The sequence below is a fragment of the Nematolebias whitei genome, chromosome 9, assembly GCF_014905685.2.
Source record: "Nematolebias whitei isolate Nwh7 chromosome 9, NemWhi1, whole genome shotgun sequence".
NCBI classification, from domain to species: Eukaryota; Metazoa; Chordata; class Actinopteri; order Cyprinodontiformes; family Rivulidae; genus Nematolebias; species Nematolebias whitei.
The window spans coordinates 35,815,387-35,834,201 of NC_056506.1; the positions used below are offsets into that span (position 1 = coordinate 35,815,387).

The 18,815-nt window shown below is 39.9% G+C and overlaps 1 protein-coding gene across 1 annotated transcript in view; it reads right to left on the reverse strand.

Annotated features, from left to right (window-relative positions):
* Positions 1-3,051: 3,051 nt before the first annotated feature.
* LOC119415150 (ephrin type-A receptor 4-A) overlaps positions 3,052-18,815 on the reverse strand; it is a 37,392-nt gene continuing 21,628 nt past the window's right edge. Inside the window, exons 7-19 of the mRNA XM_037682298.1 lie at positions 18,198-18,725; positions 15,632-15,756; positions 15,313-15,472; positions 13,438-13,549; positions 12,712-12,770; positions 12,415-12,528; positions 12,138-12,323; positions 11,996-12,057; positions 11,612-11,821; positions 9,700-9,876; positions 6,203-6,390; positions 5,881-6,066; positions 3,052-3,299 (exon numbers count right to left, since the gene is read on the reverse strand). Coding sequence (XP_037538226.1) covers positions 3,182-3,299; positions 5,881-6,066; positions 6,203-6,390; positions 9,700-9,876; positions 11,612-11,821; positions 11,996-12,057; positions 12,138-12,323; positions 12,415-12,528; positions 12,712-12,770; positions 13,438-13,549; positions 15,313-15,472; positions 15,632-15,756; positions 18,198-18,725 — 2,225 coding nt within the window. The 3' untranslated portion in view covers positions 3,052-3,181. The remainder of the gene's footprint in view (positions 3,300-5,880; positions 6,067-6,202; positions 6,391-9,699; positions 9,877-11,611; positions 11,822-11,995; positions 12,058-12,137; positions 12,324-12,414; positions 12,529-12,711; positions 12,771-13,437; positions 13,550-15,312; positions 15,473-15,631; positions 15,757-18,197; positions 18,726-18,815) is intronic.

The following is an 18,815-nucleotide window of genomic DNA, read 5'->3' on the forward strand; positions in this document are numbered from 1 at the left end:
AAGAGGCAGGGGACACCCTGGACAGGTCTTCAGTCCATCACAGTGCCACAAAGACAAACAAGACAAACAACCATTCATTCTCTCACTCACACCTAGGAACAATTTAGAGTTACCAATTAGTCTAACATGCATGTTTTTGGTCCGTGAGAGGAAACCTGAGAGTTCTTGGAGCAAACCCACACATTCATGGAGAGAACATACAAACTCCACCCAGAAAGATCCCTGGCTGGGATTTGATCCGGCAAACTTCTCGCTGAGACGCGGCAGCTCTACCAACTGAGCCACCGTTTTCTTTACAACACCTGGCAAAAATTATGGAATCACTGCTCATGGAAGATGTTCTTTCTTTCAACTACAGGTATTTAATTTTGTACGAATAAATCCCATACATGCCATAAAAACACACTTTTTCCAAAATCCCAACCTTCTGCCATTAAAAAAACTATAATAACACAGGAAACATGATTATTGTTTGTGTCAGTCACAATTGCTTTTTTTAAATCAGAGGGAATAATTTGAAATCACTCAGATTTGAGGAACAAATAATGGAACCATGAGAAAAACTTTGCCTCATTAGTATTTTGTTGCACCACCTCTGGCTTTTATAACAGCTGGAAATCTCTGAGGCATGGACCCAATGTGTGACCCATTATTCTTCATCAGTCTGGTTCCTTATTGCTGTTGCCAGATTAGCAAATAGATTTTGTCAGTAATAATTTTTGTCAGGGGCTGTAATCCTGATATTCAACATTTTTGCAACGATTTGAAACTTACCTTCTTTATGACTACATTTGGCTCCTTACAAAAATCATGAGGTATTTTTTTTAATCTTGCTAAATCCTTCCAGCTCCTTTAACTTAAATTTATTGAAATGTCTGTTGAAGACATTATAAAACAGATACATAATTAAAACATCCCAAACAGAAGATGAAAACAAGACAATCTCAATAAAAATGTGAGCTGTTCTTCGGTGGTTTCTACAGTTAATTGTTAAAATGTACCATCATGCAACCTGCATCCTGTTCTGCCTCCGTAAATTCCTTTGGTTCAGGTAAATCCATCCGTTATCTTTTACCTGCTTCTTCCTTTTTGGAGCACAGGAGTCACTGGTGCCCATATTCAGCCATCACTGTGGGAGGGACGGGGGACAGGTTGCAAGTCTAACTTAAATTATAGCTATTGTCTGATTGTCTACGTATCTGTGAGTTTTTACTCTGATACTCTTTTTTATAATTTGCTGTTTTTACTTTTTGGGGTTGAAATCCTATTAGAAAGCTAAAGCAAGAGGAAAAAGCTTAAGAATCACCAAAAATAAGCATCATTTAACCGTACTGAAGCTGAGATGTAAACACTGATTTCCATCTAGAAGAAGTAACCAGCAGTAACCATGGCACAGTCAAAAACCATTAAGTGTAATACACCCAATTTGGAAATGTACATTTGCAGTTTTATTTCTAACAGTAAAGGTGCCATTCTGATGTATTTAAGCTGGGTTCAGTGTGTTGTATCACCCCATGCAGCTACCTGCAAAATGTGCTGTCAGTGTCTCATTACGTGACGGAAGCTTTCGGTGCCTTCAGGCAAGAAGACTCAATCTCTCCACCTCTTTTCCTCTGTGAGTCTCCAACTCAGAGGCATCTGCCTCATTAACCACCATCAGCATTTTGTTTGCTGTGTGTTATTTGGATGTACTAGAAAGGAGGCAAGGGTCTGTAAATGTGTGTGTGTGTGCATTCACTTGTGTGTAAGCAGACAACACTCATTAGGCTAAAAAAAAACAACATTGACATTGTTGCCAGAAACCAGATCATATCTTTTCTCACTTTATAAATCAAAGGATTCCTCCAATCAACTCCCTGGAGTGTGTGTGTTGTGTGTTTGTGTATACAGTGTGCATGTGTCTGCGTGTGGGAGACAGATGTTTGCTGATTCGACAGGTTTGCACTGCAAACTCAGCCTAATTTAGCTGACAAAAACTGTGAAGCCACACAGACGCTCGTGATGACAGCCCACTCCAAGTTTCCCTGCCTTTTAATTCAGACTCTCTTCATTTTTTTTCCTTCCCTCCTGCTCTTCGTCCCATCTTTCTTTCCGTTGCCTCTGTTCTCCCCTTCACAAACACTCATCCCCATGTGCCATTCCACCAGCAGCGTTTCAGCGGGGTGTTCTTCCATGATTTGTTTTCCTCGTTAAAGAAACCTCTCAGTCTCAGCTCTCACAGAGGACACTGTCTTGTGCCACAATTAAAAGCGCAAATCAATTTAAATGTTTTGGGCATTTTACATTGCGCGCTTTACACACGACGTGGCGCAGAACGTTGGTTTGAATACAGAAGAAAAGAACACCCATCGATGAGTTTGGCATTTATTGCAACGCAATATGGCACTCATTACAATCCCTCCTCAGAGTTTCTATTTTACAATGTACAAACTTGATAAAAAAGACCATAAATAAACAAAAAGCTTCAGGTAGCTAATTTTCCGCATCAAACAAGAGACGTATGTACAGACACAGATGGGTGACGTTCTAGATCTAAACATCTAAGTCAACAGAAACAATAATCCATACAATCTGAAATAAAAACAGAATAGTAAAAATACAATCAGATCATACTGTTTGTTAACATAACCCTCCTTTATGATAGCAGTAGGAGACTAAAATGATACATTCTGTCCGGGTCCTCCTACTATCTCTTTACATTTGCATATTAAGATTACCTAAAGATAGCTTCACACTGAATGCACTCATGCACACACACACCCTTACAAGCACTCTCTTACGCACATTAACATCAGGGAAAAAACAAACAAATTTAATTCAAGTGAAGCGCAACCTAAAATAAGTTGGAAGCCATTCTGCTTATGCACATGTCAGCCTTCACCAAACAGATAAGAAAAAAGAGGAAAAAACTGCTGGAGAAGGAGAACAAGGCTTCAGTTTTAGCTCCTGGAAAGTGTTTCTGTGGCCATGTCCCCATCATGGTTTATAGAAAACTCCACAGGACGCAAGTCCAGAAAAGGTCTGCTTTTATTTTCTCCTCTCTTCTTCTGTATTTGTGTCCTCCTTCAAAACTCGCTGAATTTCCACTGGTAAACGATTCTTCTAAAGTGCACAGATGAGGTAAATGAAAATCTTCTAAAAAAAATAAAAAATAAGAACAGGTTTGTACCTGTACGCCATCTCAGACAGGAACCATAGAGTGTTGCATGTGTTGCATCTGAGACAACATTTCTTGCTGCACACTAGCAAATAGTAAGTCCTGATGTGATGGGACAATTATTCCAAGTCTGTCCATCTCCCTGTGGGTGCACAAACACATGTGATCAGACACAGTTTGGGAACATCAGGATTTTTTTTTACATTTTCATCCAGTTTCAGGAAACTTACAAACTTTTATCCAAGTGTCTAGTATTCATCAAAATGACCTGAGAACGTAGCAAGTTCATATATACTGTAGTAGCCCCTTGTTACTTCGCGGTTCGACTTTCGTGGACTCGCTCAAACGGGGTTTTTCACAGTAAGATTGAACACGAGAAAAAAATTTGTTCACGACACATGATTGTCAACTTTAATATTACTACGTGATTGATACAGTATGGGATAATGTACAGTAAAAAGTTAACAAAAGAATAAAATACTTTAGACAGGCACTGACATTTTGTAGTTTTCGCGCAATAAGCCTATACTGTATCCCAGCTCTTAATGACTACATTTCCCAGAAGGCAACAGGGCCCCTCCTAGAAGCCCTGTTGCCTTCTGCTGAAATAGAGTACAGGAGGGAAAGTTTTGATTTGATCAGAAAAAAGTTTGATGCTTATTATAGTGACTTTGGCACCCAGTGGATGCAGAGAGCTGCACGGAAGCACAGAACCAAAGCAGAACCGGACCTCCAGACCCATCGGTGAATCTTGAGAACAGGTAGCCAGCCCCCGAGCGGGACCTGCGCTGCTGAAGATCCGGCACTCTGGAGCCAACGGAGACTTTTTAAATCTCTTTCAAGATTTTTTTGTAAATTTTTCTTCATTGAATGTGTTAAACATTAATTTCCTTAATTATTGTAAATTTTACTTACCAGCACACCCCCTCCAAGCGGGGACACTCTGGTAAGTAAAATTTAGAAGCTACATATACAGTACTGTACGCATGTTGTTAACATGATGTAGGTTTGAGTTTAGAACATTGCAAGAATGTGGGAAGGGTTTTTAAAGCCTTAATATATATATATAAATAATAAAATAAATATAACATTGCTACTTCGCTGATTTTCACTTATTGTGGGGTCCAGAACGTAAGTCTCGCAATAAACGAGGGACTACTTTATTGTTCTGTATGTGTTTACAGTGGTTCATCAGGTACCTCGGAGGACAAGCATAAACCAGATTTTATTGACTGTGTAAACGTGACATGCACACAATGAATGTGCAATAATAAAAGTCCAACTAAAAATGGTGCCGAAACACTCAACATACAAAGAAAACTGTGAGTCAAACCACAAGGAAAAAAACAAAAGCAGTACGCCGATGTTCCCGATGAGGATTTGAATAGTGAATGTTTGTAGTTTTTAAGATGAGTGTTTTTCTGGACTGTAATTTAACAGGGATTGCAAGTAAACCTTAATGTCTTTGGTGCAAGATAATTAAGTGAGTAAGAGTTACACTGTGAAGAAGAATGCAATAAGTTTATTTTTATTTATTTGCTTGTGCAAGGCAGCGCAGAGTGACAGATCCTAGCAAGTGGATAGTGCAATTTTATCCACCACCAGGTGTAATGGTGGAGTCTGGGGTGGCCACTTGTGGCCTTGGCCATCATAGATTAATATTCTGCCACCCCAATCATTTGAGGAAACTATATTTTTAAGCAATATAAAAACTAGAACGCATAATTTCCTTAAATGAGCGGGGTGGCCAGTTTACATTTATGGTGGTGGCCATCTTGGATTTTAGCTTGACAAACCAATTTTTGATAGTGACATTTTTTACACATTGCAGCCACTCACCAAAACGGAAGTTGAATGTTGCTTTTTTCCCCAAGTTATCTCACTCATAACATGCACAGATGGACGGTTCCCCCCCTTCAGTCCACACAGGGGGGCAACAAAGGACATTTGTTTTGTATGAAAATGCTTTTTACTGTAATCCACATTTAGACAATAAAAATCTAATTTAATCTCTTCCTTTCATCTTTAAATAGACAGTTGACAAACCAGTTCACAGGCAGATGGGAAGGCCCCATAGCTGTACACACAGATCCAGACAAGCATGTTGAGTCTTTAAGAGGAGAGTAAAAGTGTTGCCAAATAACAGTAAAGTTGAAAAGGATATATGAAAAAAATAATACTGTGTGCTACTTATGCTTAACTTTAGCCAAAAAAAAAAAACCGTTTAATGTGAAATTTAATGGTAATATATAGTTAGTTTGCATCATCATGTGTTGATCAGGTTCTTTATTTGAATAAATGTGACTTGACCATATTTTGAAATTATTGTTCTAGTTAAGTAAAGTTTATTTAAACTTTTCACACCTATAAAACACAAAGTTCTTCAATAAAATACCACACCCCACCAAACAAATAAATAAATAAAACAGTAAAAAAAAAAAAAAAAAATAATAAAGCATTAAAAACATTATTAATTTAGGGCACAAAACCTAAATAAGTTTTCTTAAATAATTTTTTCCTCTTTTGTACCCTTTAATGTTTTATGTATGGATGACAAGAGGCTGCAAATTTAAAGGTAAAACGCTAAATTAAACACAATTTGCACAGCAGTATTTTTTTAAAATTTTTTACAATCAATCAAGATTTAACAATTTATAAGACAGTCTGCACCATCTTGGTATCGTAAATGAAGTGAGTATCTCTACACAAAAAGCTGCACTTACTGGTGTGTGAGCGTTAGCAGGCTGTCCAGACTGGTGTATCCTGCAGCTGCGAGGACGTCTCTGTACATCTCCAACCCAATGGACTGTAGCCAGTCACACACTGACCACTGCTGCACACACACCTCCGGTACAACTGAGACACACACCTCCGAACCCACCCTGGACTCCAACATTGTTCCTGCAGGTCTGCAACAGCAGGCAGTAGGATGACACCATAATTAAAGGGTGAAACATCACTATATAAACGGTAGTTGTGTGTAATTGTGTTTTATGATTTTCTACAGTGAGGTCTACGGATGTTTCTCACATGTGCTGTATGTACCTGTCCCCTCCTGTGCGGCGCAGCGTTCCAGGGTTACGGATGAGTTTATCCAACATGTTGAGTATCTGGCTGAAGGTGGGTCTCTCTGCTCGCTCCCTCTCCCAACAGTCCAGCATGAGCTGGTGCAGCACCACAGGACAGTCCATGGGAGCGGGCAGTCTGTAACCTTCTTCTATTGCTTTAATCACCTAAACGATGACAAATGAAGAAGTTACTTGTTTAACTGTTTCAATCAATCAATCAATCAATCAATTTTATTTATAAAGCACCCTTCATACTAAAAGCAGCTCAAAGTGCTGTACAGAATTATAAACAATAAACCCACAAAATAAATGCAAACAGCACACACAAAATAAAATTGTATGGAAAATGTATAGACTGAACAGAAATGAACCAGTTCAGGAAATACAGTTAAAAAGATGGGTCTTGAGCCTGCTCTTAAAAACAACAACATTTTCTGCGGCCCTCAGGTTCTCCGGCAGACTATTCCACAGACGGGGGCCATAGTACTGGAAAGAAGCCTCACCGTAAGTGTGAGTTCTGACTATTGGAACTTTTAGTAGTCCAGTGCCAGAGGACCTTAGTGTCCGCGGGGGTTCATAGGGTAATAGCAGCTCTGTTTGAATCCAATAACTTGATCTCCAAACATTTTATAACATGATTTAAAAAGTGCATTAGTGCAGAAACTGGATTATTTGTTAGTGCATTTGTCAGCAGGCCTCGAACGCTGGTTCCTTACGTTTACCTTTAACTTGACAGTACATTTGTGTATGGGAATAGCATAAACTTCCAAGTATGAATTTTGACCGTCTTGACTTATTTAAATGAGCTACTCTTTACCCTCTTGACACCCTGGCTTTTTACTGTCACTCTGCTGCCAGGGTTCTGGGTGCTATTTTTTAATAGTGCCTTTAAATTGCACAAACAGATTAATGCAGTTATGAAATCAAGTTTTTTTTTCTTCCAGTTAAGACTCATCACCAAGGTGAAGTCATTTCTCTTTACCAAAGACCTTGAGAAGGTGATTCATGCTTTTATTGCCTCTCGGTTGGACTCTTTAAATGCTTTGCATGCAAAATAAATCATCTCTACGTTGCTTACGAACTGCCCAGAATGCAGCAGCACCTTTAACAGGTACTGAAAAACATGAACACATAACCTCTTCTGGCTCTGTTCCCGGAGTGATTTTAAGATCTTACTGCTTCCTTTAAAGTTTTAAGAGGTTTGGCCCCATCATACTTATGTCATCTCCTTAACATCTCCAGTAAGAGCACTTTGATCAACCAACAACTCTTAGATGTTCCGAAATACGCACTAAGTGATGCAGTTGCTGCTCCAGATATGTAGAATAATTTTAAATGTGAGCTTAAGACACGTAGATCTTCTGTTTTAGGCAATCCAATCAGAGCTGGTTTATGGCGTGTTTTTGTAATGTATTGTAGTTTTATTTGTTCTTTTAGTATTGCTTTTCTTTGATCATTTTTATAGTTGTTACACATTTCTGTTTGGCTGAATAGTATAGTTTCATCAACCTTTGTACTATAGAAATTAACTGAAAATCACATTACTTTAATTTCTTTGCTGTGCACTATGAACGTAAAAAACCCCAGCTCTTTAGTTGCAAAAACGTTTAACTAAAAATGAAGCATTATACTGGAATAAATAGAACATGTTGTATACTTCACATATACATTAAATTACTGTATTCTGGGTATTTTTTAGAAAGTATATTTGCTGAAAAATACAAAAATATCACTTTTTAAAAAAAAATCAACGTCAGTTGACCCTTAATCACACAAGTACACACATAAAAAAACTGTTTTTTGATGCGTCTCAGTGAAATGTGTGCCTGGGTTTCACTAAGCAAAAGCCACTTTCACACAGGCATCACGCTACAATACCCCAAGGAGGACCCCAAGGAGGATCATTATGTTGCTGCTCCTTGTTAACAATGAAGGAAACAAACACAGCTCAATGGCTTCCCAGTGTGTGATTTTAGAGCGCATGCTAATGTTCTGAAATCTGAGGCTGATGAGGCGTGCCACGTTGACACACCTCGACTACCTCTCCCACAGTCAGACTGAAGAAGCTGCATAAGCTAGAGTACAACTAATAAACTGAATTAAAAGAGCAGGACTGCTCCTAAAACAGACAAAAAATGATGGAATTGAAATGGCTCACCAGGAGAACGTATCAGCTGGGTGGAATCACTAATGCTGACCATTTTCATCCACCATGGCATCTTTTGACCATCTCCAAACTGTTTATAAAGTTACATTTGTTCTTTAAAAGGAAAACTTCTCAGATTTCAGTAAAGAGACTTAAACACCACTAGATTAGTTAAAATATTGTCCAGAATCACCATATTTCCTTTTATTCCCTCCACAAAATATTAGATTAATGCAAACGTTCTTGGTTCATTGCCTTATCGAGAAGCAAAGTTAGTTTTATAAAACTTCAGCATTTAAGGTTACAGACCAGCATGCACTACCCCCTTGAATATACAAAACAATCCTGTACATTTGTTTAATTTATGCCATTATTTAAATTAATGCTGATGAGCAAGGCAGAGTACATTTTTATTTTCATGGATAAAATTGTCACGTTTTGTGCCCCTTCCTGCCACAGACTGTTTTCATGCCATGTTTATTTCCAAGTTCAACTCTGATCATGTCACCTTGCACCACGCCCACTCTGCCCTGTCAGAATAATCAGCTCTCATTATATTCACTTGCTCTTCACCCTTCTTACCCTGTCAACTCACATTCAGTGCCAGATTATCGAAAACTCTCAGCCAGTAGATGTCCAGTGTACTTTCCATAGCCTTGTATCCTTGCCTCGTTTTGACCCCTTGTCTGTTTCACAAATTCTTCACATTTCCTGCCACTCTTTAGATTTTGATTCTGCATTCTGACCACGGTACAGACTCTGCCTTCCTCCTCTACGACTACGCTTCACGGATCACGTCTTGGCTCTGGTTTATGCTCTCTGCCCTCCTGTGTATGACCCCTGCTTCGACAACTGGACTTCTTTTGGATTCAACCCTCACAGACCACGTACAGCACCTGTGTGCATTGCTGTTGCTGCTCACTCACCACAAGTGACGTCATCCTCATCAGCCTGACAACAGTGTGTCTCGCTCTGCAGACTGAGAAGGTTAGTGACAGCCACAGAGACTCACAGAACCTCCTCAGCCCAGACCTGTTCACTAACCTCTGTCTTAACAGATAGGATTCCTCCTTGGACCTGGACCTCCACCAGCAGCTGTTTTCTAATAAAATGTTTAAATCATTCCTGGTGTTTGGTGTTCTGTGCTGATCCAAAACCCAGGTCTTGTCAAAAATATTACAAAATTTTATTTAGAAGGAGTCCAGAGAAAGAACAATTTAAGGTGTATGAAGTTTGGGTAGAATCGTCATGTCTTTTTATACCAATGTGAACCAAAGTCAAATGTACAAGCATTATTTTGTCTGTAAGTTGAGAGAGAAGTGACTCACATCTTGGTTGTTCATGTCCCAATAAGGTCTTTCTCCATATGAAACCACCTCCCACATGACGATACCGTAGCTCCACACGTCACTGGCTGTGGTAAACTTCCTGTAGGCTATGGCCTCTGGAGCCGTCCATCTGATGGGGATTTTCCCTCCAGGGGAAAGATAGGAGCTGGTGGCCTCCTGAAACAGCAGCAGAATAGGTTTGTTGGGTACCTGAACTGATTTTGACCTTGACTTGTGACTGACCAGTTCAAGATTCAAATAATATTTGATTATGTTTCTAATCAGAATGCACAAAAGCTAAGCAGCAAACAAACAAAAGAAAAATTCCAAGAAAGCAGAAAATTTGTAGTACAATCAACATATTTCAAACTTTACATTTGCATCTCAGAATTGCTGTATGATGACTAAGGTAAAAAAAAAAAAAAAGGGAGCATGCCGCCTACATTTTAAATGCAAAACAGGGAATCGAGACAAGAGTTGGGCCCCTAATTATTGTTGCATTACATGTGCAACTGATTTACTTCATTGGCTTAATGAGAATAAAAAGTCTCTGCCAGTCTCAGTGGTGCAGAAGGAACCCAACAATGACTGTAGCAATTGATATTATTACATGGTTCTTCCAATTAAAACATTACTTCAAAGAAAGAAGAGGTAGACTGTGGCTTTATATAGAGCTATTTATAGTTTTAAATGTATCAGTAATCAAAACCATCTGAGAGAACTGTTTGCATCTTTGCATTTATCATTCCTAATAATTACACACTCCCAAAAAATAATTTTTGCACTTTACAAAATTCCACCAAAAGCGTAAAAAGTGTAAAAGTGTTTTCAATTAGTCACACGTCTTTGGCATCACCGAAGTGCGTGTGAACTACGGTGTGAAAACGGAACAGGACAGCTTGTAAATATTTGCATGATAAAGAATAATGAATTCTTGTATTTACTAAAAAACAAAGATAAGTTTGTTCATGTTCAGATCAGCTGGACTTCATGTACGTTTTCAAAAGAGGTGTAGGTGGGGTAGTAAATTTCTAGGGAGGTCATTGCTCCCCTGGCCCTCTTTTAGGTCGTTTTCACACCTGATAGTCCGGTAGACTCGGTTCGATTGGGGACCAAAATTCATAACATTTCACATTTTCAGCTGATGCCGTTCACATGTACACTGCAAGTCAACTGAGCCAACCTGTCCCCCCCACCCTCTCGCCTGTGGTGGCACTGCACCAAGAACTACTGAAGAAAATAACCCAAAACCTCTGAAGAAGACCCTGAGTTCAACTTACTTCTGGAAAGAAAAAAATGGAGTGGCGTCAAATTTTAGTGGTTTTAGGATTTAAAGTTTGTCTGTGGCTCATGTGCCAAACAAACATTTTTCAACAATGGACTCAGCATGAGCAGAAGATGAGGCAGAAAATCATGGTGAATGTTGTTTTTCACACAAGGCGGCTGAGACGGCACCGTATGAGGTAAGAGAAATGTGTGTTTGTTTTGTTGTATTTACCCAGAATGCCCTGCGCTCTAGTCCATTTCCTGCTTTTGGAGCGGTCTCCGGTCCGCTTGCATTCACAATGCATTCAAACTGCTCCTTCCTTAGATAGAGAACTTTACTAATTGGCTTTTATGCATGTGAATGTTTCTGTTCAGTGCCCTGAGACAACTTTGTTGTGATTTGGCGCTATATAAATAAACTGAATTGAATTGAATTGAATTGAATTTAACCAAACCGAAACCTAGGTAATTAGGCGGACCAGAGCTCGCTTTTTTTGGTCCGCATCAGATTTCGATTGCACATTCACACATCCACCCCCCAAAAATGGACTTTCTAGGCAAATGGACTAGAGTTTGAATACAACAGACTAAACAGGGCTGGTGTGAATGCACCCTTAGTGGCACCCCAAATTTAAAGTTTTCTTACCCTTGTTGTGTAGGCAGCCTCAGGATCGTCCTCCAGAATTCGACTCAGGCCGAAGTCCGACACCTTACACACCAGGTTGCTGTTGACCAGGATGTTGCGAGCGGCCAGGTCTCTGTGGACGTAGTTCATGTCTGCGAGGTACTTCATACCTGAGGCGATGCCACGCAGCGTGCCCACCAGCTGGATGACTGTGAACTGGCCGTCGTTTTTCTAAATTGTGAACATTACGGCAAAAAAGGGCAGGTTAACAAGAGCACCTACACCTAATGCAAACATGAATAATTGCATTCGACCTATTAAAGGGCAAATAAATCAGCTTTCAAAATATGCCACTGAGAAGTAGAATTGGGTTTGTTTAACAAAAGAAAACTCAAGTTTACTTACTCGAAGGAACGCATCCAGCGAACCATTTTCCATGTATTCTGTGATGATCATCAATGGCTTGCCTAAAGAGGGGAAATGATGAAAATTAGGATAAACCACACCTAACACGTTATTTTAAAAGCAGAACACAGGCAGTGCTCACATCTGGTGATGACACCCTCCAGCCTGATGATGTTGGGGTGGTCGAACTGTCCCATGATGGAGGCCTCGGATAAGAAGTCCCTCCTCTGTTTGTCAGAGTATCCCGCCTTCAGACTCTTGATGGCCACATAGATCTCCCTCTTTCCCTGCACACGCAGCCGTCCGCTGCACACTTCCCCAAACTCTCCTACACAATCCCGCACAGTGAACGTCAGCGCCAAGCGAGCATGTGTGTGTGTGTGGGTATGTGCGTGTTTGAGTGCCAAAGCCGACCCTACCTATGCCAATAACCTTCTCGATGTGAATACTGCTCACATCAATCTCTTTGGCAAACTCATGGATGGCCTGATCCGGGTCTTCGTAGGTGAACGGGTCCACGTAGATTTTGACTCCTGCCAGGGAAGAGAAGGTGGGAGTGGGCAGGAAGTGAAGGAGGAGAAGGCGGGATGAAGAGGAGGGTGAGGAAAAACAAATTGTATAACTGCATATGTTATGTAAGTGTTTTGAAAAAGTGTGTGAAGGAGGATCTGTTAGGAAAGAAAGAGCATCTATCTGTCTGTGTGTGCGTGCAGTACCTGGGTTCAGATGCTTCTCCTCCTCTGAGTCCTGCTTTGTTTTACTGTACTTGCTCCTCCTAATGAGACAAAATAACAGACTTTTAACACGGAAACAAAGACGACAAGCAGGACTGTCGGGATCCCTGCCACATTCCCCCTTCACTTCTCACATGTTTGTTAACAGTGTAACTACTGAGGAAAAAAAAAGTGTCACAGAATTCAATTGATTTTTGTACTTTTTCTGAGGGATTTTCCTCAGCTGCGTTTTTTTGATGGTTTTGCTGCAACAGAAGGCAATGACAATGAGAACAGAGAGCGACGGGCTGCAGGGAAGCTCAGAACGACCAGATGAAAGCATTTCAGGCAGAGGGGGGAGCAGGGGGATGCCTCAGGTAGAGAGAGATAAAAGGTGTTTTTTATTAAACAAAGAAACTGTCAAAACCACCTTTGTGTCTGAACAGGTGCGGGTGTGTGTGTGGCTGTGGGCAGTTGCGCGTGCGTGTGAGTGCGCACGCCAGCGGAAGCTGACACACAAGCCGAAGACATTAATGATGAATCAGGGACAAAGGGATTACCACTGTCTCCTTTCTGTTCCCCTTTAAATAGCTGCAGGTAACACAGCCCCACAAAACTGGTACAAATATATGTGCTGAGTGTGCGTATAGGTCAAAGATAGTGGTTTAGATAAACCTTGCAAACATTTAAATCAGACAAATCACAAGTTGTGAATGTGTGTGTGTATACCTGCGGCTGATGATGAAGACGGCTGCAGATATGAGCAGTAAAATTCCAACGGCGCTGACAGACAGCAGCAAAAAGGCAGAGTTAACACCTTCTCCAATCAAGGGGAAAGGATCTGATGAGCAAAAGACGAGGAGATTACCATCCATAAGATAATGCTGTGTTGCATTTGCCTGGAAAACAAAACTTCACTCCAGGAAGGATGTTGTGGTGAATTTATCTGGCGTCTATTTCCAGTCATTGTTGTGCATGGTGACAAGGATAACTACAGTTAGCTTTATTTAATGAAATGCCAATTAACAGAAGTGTTGGTGCAATCCATTTGCACTGAGAAGTGAACATTTTACAGTTCCAAATAAAAAAATAATAACTGAGACACTCCTTGACTTAGGCAGTTGCAAGTTTTTCAACAGGCAGCCACAATCTCAAACTCCAACATAGCTGTCTTGCACAAATAAAGAGTTAGCATTGCACATATTGTTCCATACTACCTCTATTAGCAAACATGCTGCTATGGTGTGAGAAAATAAAATGTTATCTGCTCAGATTGTTAGTCTGGTCAACTGACCTTTAGCAAATCCCACTAATTTTACATTGTTTGTAAAAAAAAAAAAAAAAAAAGTCTATCTTGTAAATGAGTCCCCGAGGCTCAATGGGATTAACCTGTATAAATAAAGGTTGAATGAATGAATGAATCTTACCACTGAAACACATTCTCAAATACAAGTTCCAAGTTATGAGTTGAATAAAATGCTGCGTGTGACTAAAAAAGGTGCATTAATGCAGACTGCCACTTTAATTCAGCCATGTTGGATCTTGAAGTTGTGGTTGGCAAGAAAACTTCAACTTTCCAAGTCAGAATTCAAACTTTGAAGAAGAGGTCTAGTTTATGTCTTTTACTTGCAAAGTTAAACAATTCTCACTTCAGAGGATGAATGAAATACATAAAAACCTCCAACTTTACAAGCTGGAATACCAACTTCATGCACTGTTCAACTAGATGTTTCTGAATAGGTTTATTATTTATGAGTAAAAATGAAACAAATCTTAAAGAGATAGTCTGGTCAACTTTGAAGTGATGTTTTGCCAAATAATTATCACAAGTCAGACTGTGACATCAGTCATAGAGCACAAAGCCATTAGCAAAAGTCCATGTCCAGGCTAACAGTTAGCCAAAGGAGGGCCTGTTTCTTTTTCAGTCCTTTAAAACAGGTCTTTCTTAAAGTTGACAAACAGCTGCGTAAGAAAGCTACATTAACTAATATTACACATCTGCGTTTTTACGTAGCAGCCTTTGTTTGGTTTGTCACAGTGGTGTAGTCTACATTTTTGTACTGGGTATTCTGTGCTTAGAAACTGAAGTACACTTGCTAGTACAATGCAATCATCAATTTATTTTGATTTTTAAGCATATTGAACATTTCAAAATTTCTCTGATGCTTATATTTGAGTATATGTACAACAAACTTTGTACAACAGTTGGTTTTGTATTAAAAACATGTTATAGAATTTATAAAACAGTATCAAAGCAAAAATGTTCAAGTACTAAGTAGTACAGAAGTATTACCTGTGCAAAAAAACAGGTTGAACCAACTCAATGTGTCTATAAAATGTTCCAGATGTGTTGACAATTACACTTTTTAAGTGGGTATACTGTAATTTCCAAGCTTTTCTAATGGGTATACGCCGTATAACCGCATATCACATAGATTACACCACTGGTTTGTTACTGTTAGCCATCAGCCAGCCTGGATGAAGCCTTTTGCCTCTTTCTCCATGACTGATAACTTTTGATAACGATTTGACAGAACATCACTTCAAAGTTGACTGAACTATTTCTTTAAGTGCTTTTACACGTGATCATTACAGTCCAGCTACCTGAGTTGGTGGAGAATTCAAACGGAGCACTGTACTCTCCGTACCCGGCAGCTGTGCGAGCACGCACATGAAACACGTAAACGGTGAGGGGGTTCAGACCCGTAACGTCAACACTCCGTAAAAAGGTTCTCATAATTCGGTAGGACCTCTCCTTCTGGTCCTGATTGAATGGAACAAAAAACAAACAAACAACTGTTAGCACCTGAAAGAAAGGCCACCTATCAAAAGAAACTAACAAACAAGCTAAAAACATATCAGCATCATAACATATTGATATCCACTCAGCTACCTGAGCTGCATTAACCTGCCAGCAGCTCACCTTTTCATAGAACTTGACCTCATATTCCAGGATGACCCCATTTGGTCGATCAGGCTGTCGCCAAGACAACGACAAACTGTGTCTAGTCACATCTGTGACTTGAATGGACGACACCGGGGAAGGAGCTGAGGAGTAGAAATGAAACAGTAACAATTTATGTGGGACGTAAAGGTCACGGATGTTTTTCACTTACTAATGTCAAATGTTATACTGTAGAAACACATGTGTGTGTTAGAGTGTGTGTGTTTTGTCTGAACAAAGTGGAGCCTGCAGGAGCACAGAGCCTGCACACCTGATAAACTTCAAGGCCCTAAGCTGGAAAGCAGCGTTGTCTTGACCTGGCCTTTTCTGATAAGCATATAAGTTCATGCTCCTTTATACTGTCCAAGAGCAGACCTTGAAGACGGAGCGGCATGTAACACCTTGTATGCTTGTCTTTTTAATTGCCTCTCCTCTTGCAAGATTAAACCTGGGTTCACAAGATCTTCTAGTTTTCCTTGCGTGACTTATTTATTTAATGAGTTGATGATAGAATAATTATCCAACAACTCTATACATTGGCCTGCTGTATTAGTCATAACGCTGTTAGTAAAATGAACGTTTTCCAGTCCAGAATAAAGTTTAAAGTGTTCATATTGTGCCTAGTTGTTCCCTTTGACCCAGTGCACCTGAGGAATGACCTACATCCTGTTCCCTCCTAATCCGTAGAGACAAGGCTCATTCTCTTTTTCTCCTCTTACATCTCTTCATTTTGTCTCAAATTCCCAGGATTTGTCCTCATTTGTGACTGCTTTTATGACATCGGACCATATGGTAGCACAGGCTGGACCTGACACAACCCAGGCAGGCTCTCATGGTGTACAGCAACTTATTTCCCCTGGGCACCATGAGCTAAGCAGGTGTGCTGGTACCTAAATGCCACCCTTAAGACTAAAAGCAATGACACTTGAGATGTAACAGCATGTGAAAACAGATGTCAAAAAAAGTACACACTAAAAACCAACAGGGTCTATGTGTGAGGAACGCCACACGTCAGCTGACTCCTTCACAAGTAAAATGAAACACTTCATAAAAAGTGAGTAATATTTTTAAATACTTTGGTGGTTAGGCTCAGAGAACAAGAAGAACTCCAAAGTTAGGAGCGCTGTCAAATCTCAACATTATGAGTTTCTATTATTCTGCATCTGACTGTTATGATTTTTTATTTTTTTTTAATTATCCTTTATATTGGTCCCGTCTACCATCTCAGTCTAATTGTATTGAAGTCAATGATTTACAGTTTTCAGAATACTTTGGCATCCTCTTGAGAGCAGCCCTATAATTAATTCAGCTGCTGTTAAGTGTAGGAGGACAGAGTAATAACTATGGCAACTACAACAGTGATAGTACGAGCTAAGTTATCAATGAGGAAAGGGCAAGAAGAGAGCAAATAAAAATCAAATGTACAGCGGGTATCACTGCAGAGGGAGTTTTTTCCTTCCCTACTGTCAGACCCTACGTTTTAGGCCAGTGGGCTTTGAATTAATTGTTTTTATCCATTTGTTTTCTGAGCCAGATTATTTTTAAATGATTTAGCGCTGTTGTAGAACTGGTGCCGCATACATGAAATGAAATAAATTAATCAACTGAACAGGTTAAACTTTTCCCGAACATTTTATTCTTCTTATCAAATCCATTTGATGATGATAGCTCAGATCCTTGCAGATGGGATTCTGTCGAATGCTTGTAAACAATTAATATCTTACCTGATGTGGATCGCTTCAAGAATCAAGAGTTTAATTCTGACTGGACAGAAAAGCTTATGGCTAGTCCAAGCAAAGAGACTGGAATGGACAACAACTCCTTAAATAATTATATATACAGCCATCGGTTTTAAAATACACTGGTATTTGTAAACAGTTCTTTGGTTTTTTACAAATACCAGTAGCAGCAACAGCAGCTAGCAGTAGCCCTTCTGGTAAAACTATGAGAGATATATACCAAAATAATTGTGTAATGCAAAAGTAAAAGTGGTGTAAAGGTTTATAAAATAAGATTTGTATAAATTGCTATTTATTACTTTTAAATTGCAATTGTTTTAAAATGATAAAAATCCACTGTAATCTCAGCCCCGCCCTTGAACTAGCCGTTAGCTCGTCAATCCAGTCAATTTTAAATTCTGTTTCTCCAAACTGACTTCATTTAAAGAGATATATGCAACAGGTAAGATTTTTTTTTTTTTATTCACAACAACATATTCAAAACCTTAGTCCAGAAGATTTTAACTAATTCCTTTGATTTTTTGTTTTTTGAAGAATAAAATTCCACTATAAACAAATGGTCTGTGTTAAAACAAACTCCAGTTAGTTTCGTCTTGGCAGATAATTATATCCATCATGCACACAGCCATCCAGAGCATGTGCATTTCATGGCACAACAGCTTTGTCCATTACTCGCGGGACCTTGGCCCTTTTGCAGCAGTATATAATCGGCTGACCCACTTTCAGGGCCCGTCCATAACCAGATGTGGTTTTGCTGCTCAATTTAACAATGTTACATATTTTTCACACATGACACTTCTCCTCACCTGCTTGGTTGGTGGTGACGCTAACAGACACACTCAGTGATGCCCCTGCGCCGCTGGCCTGAGAAACCCCGTTGAGTGCGTGGACAATAAAGGTGTAGTGCGTGTGGGCTCTGAGCTTGCTCACCACCACCCTGGTGGTGTGCAGGCCGATCTGGCCCGGAGAGAAGAGCACATCTGAGCTGCAGGGCAGGCAAAGCTGAGAGTTAGAGATGGAGTCAGAACCAGGCCAGGGGTAATCTCCAGTCCTGCTCTGGAGAACCCCTCTGCCTAATTGGACTTCAGGTCCCACAATCCCCTGGTCTGATTGCATTCCTATTCCACTGTGCTGAATCTCAGGCTGGGAAACAGAACGATTCCTCTGTAAAGTTCGACCGTCAGTCTGAGCGTGACTCCCGAGTTGACAGATGAGACACTCCAGACTGTAACTGGTGTCACTTCGTCCTCCCAGTCGACGAGGGGGGGCCCACTCCAAGACAACCGATGTCTCGTTCACAACAGAGATGAGTTGCTGCGGCGCTGATGGTGGCTCTGAGGATAAAGGGGGTAAATGTAAGCATAAACTAAACATATCACATATTTTTTTTTTTTTTTTTTTTTTTTTTTTTTTTTTTTTTTTTT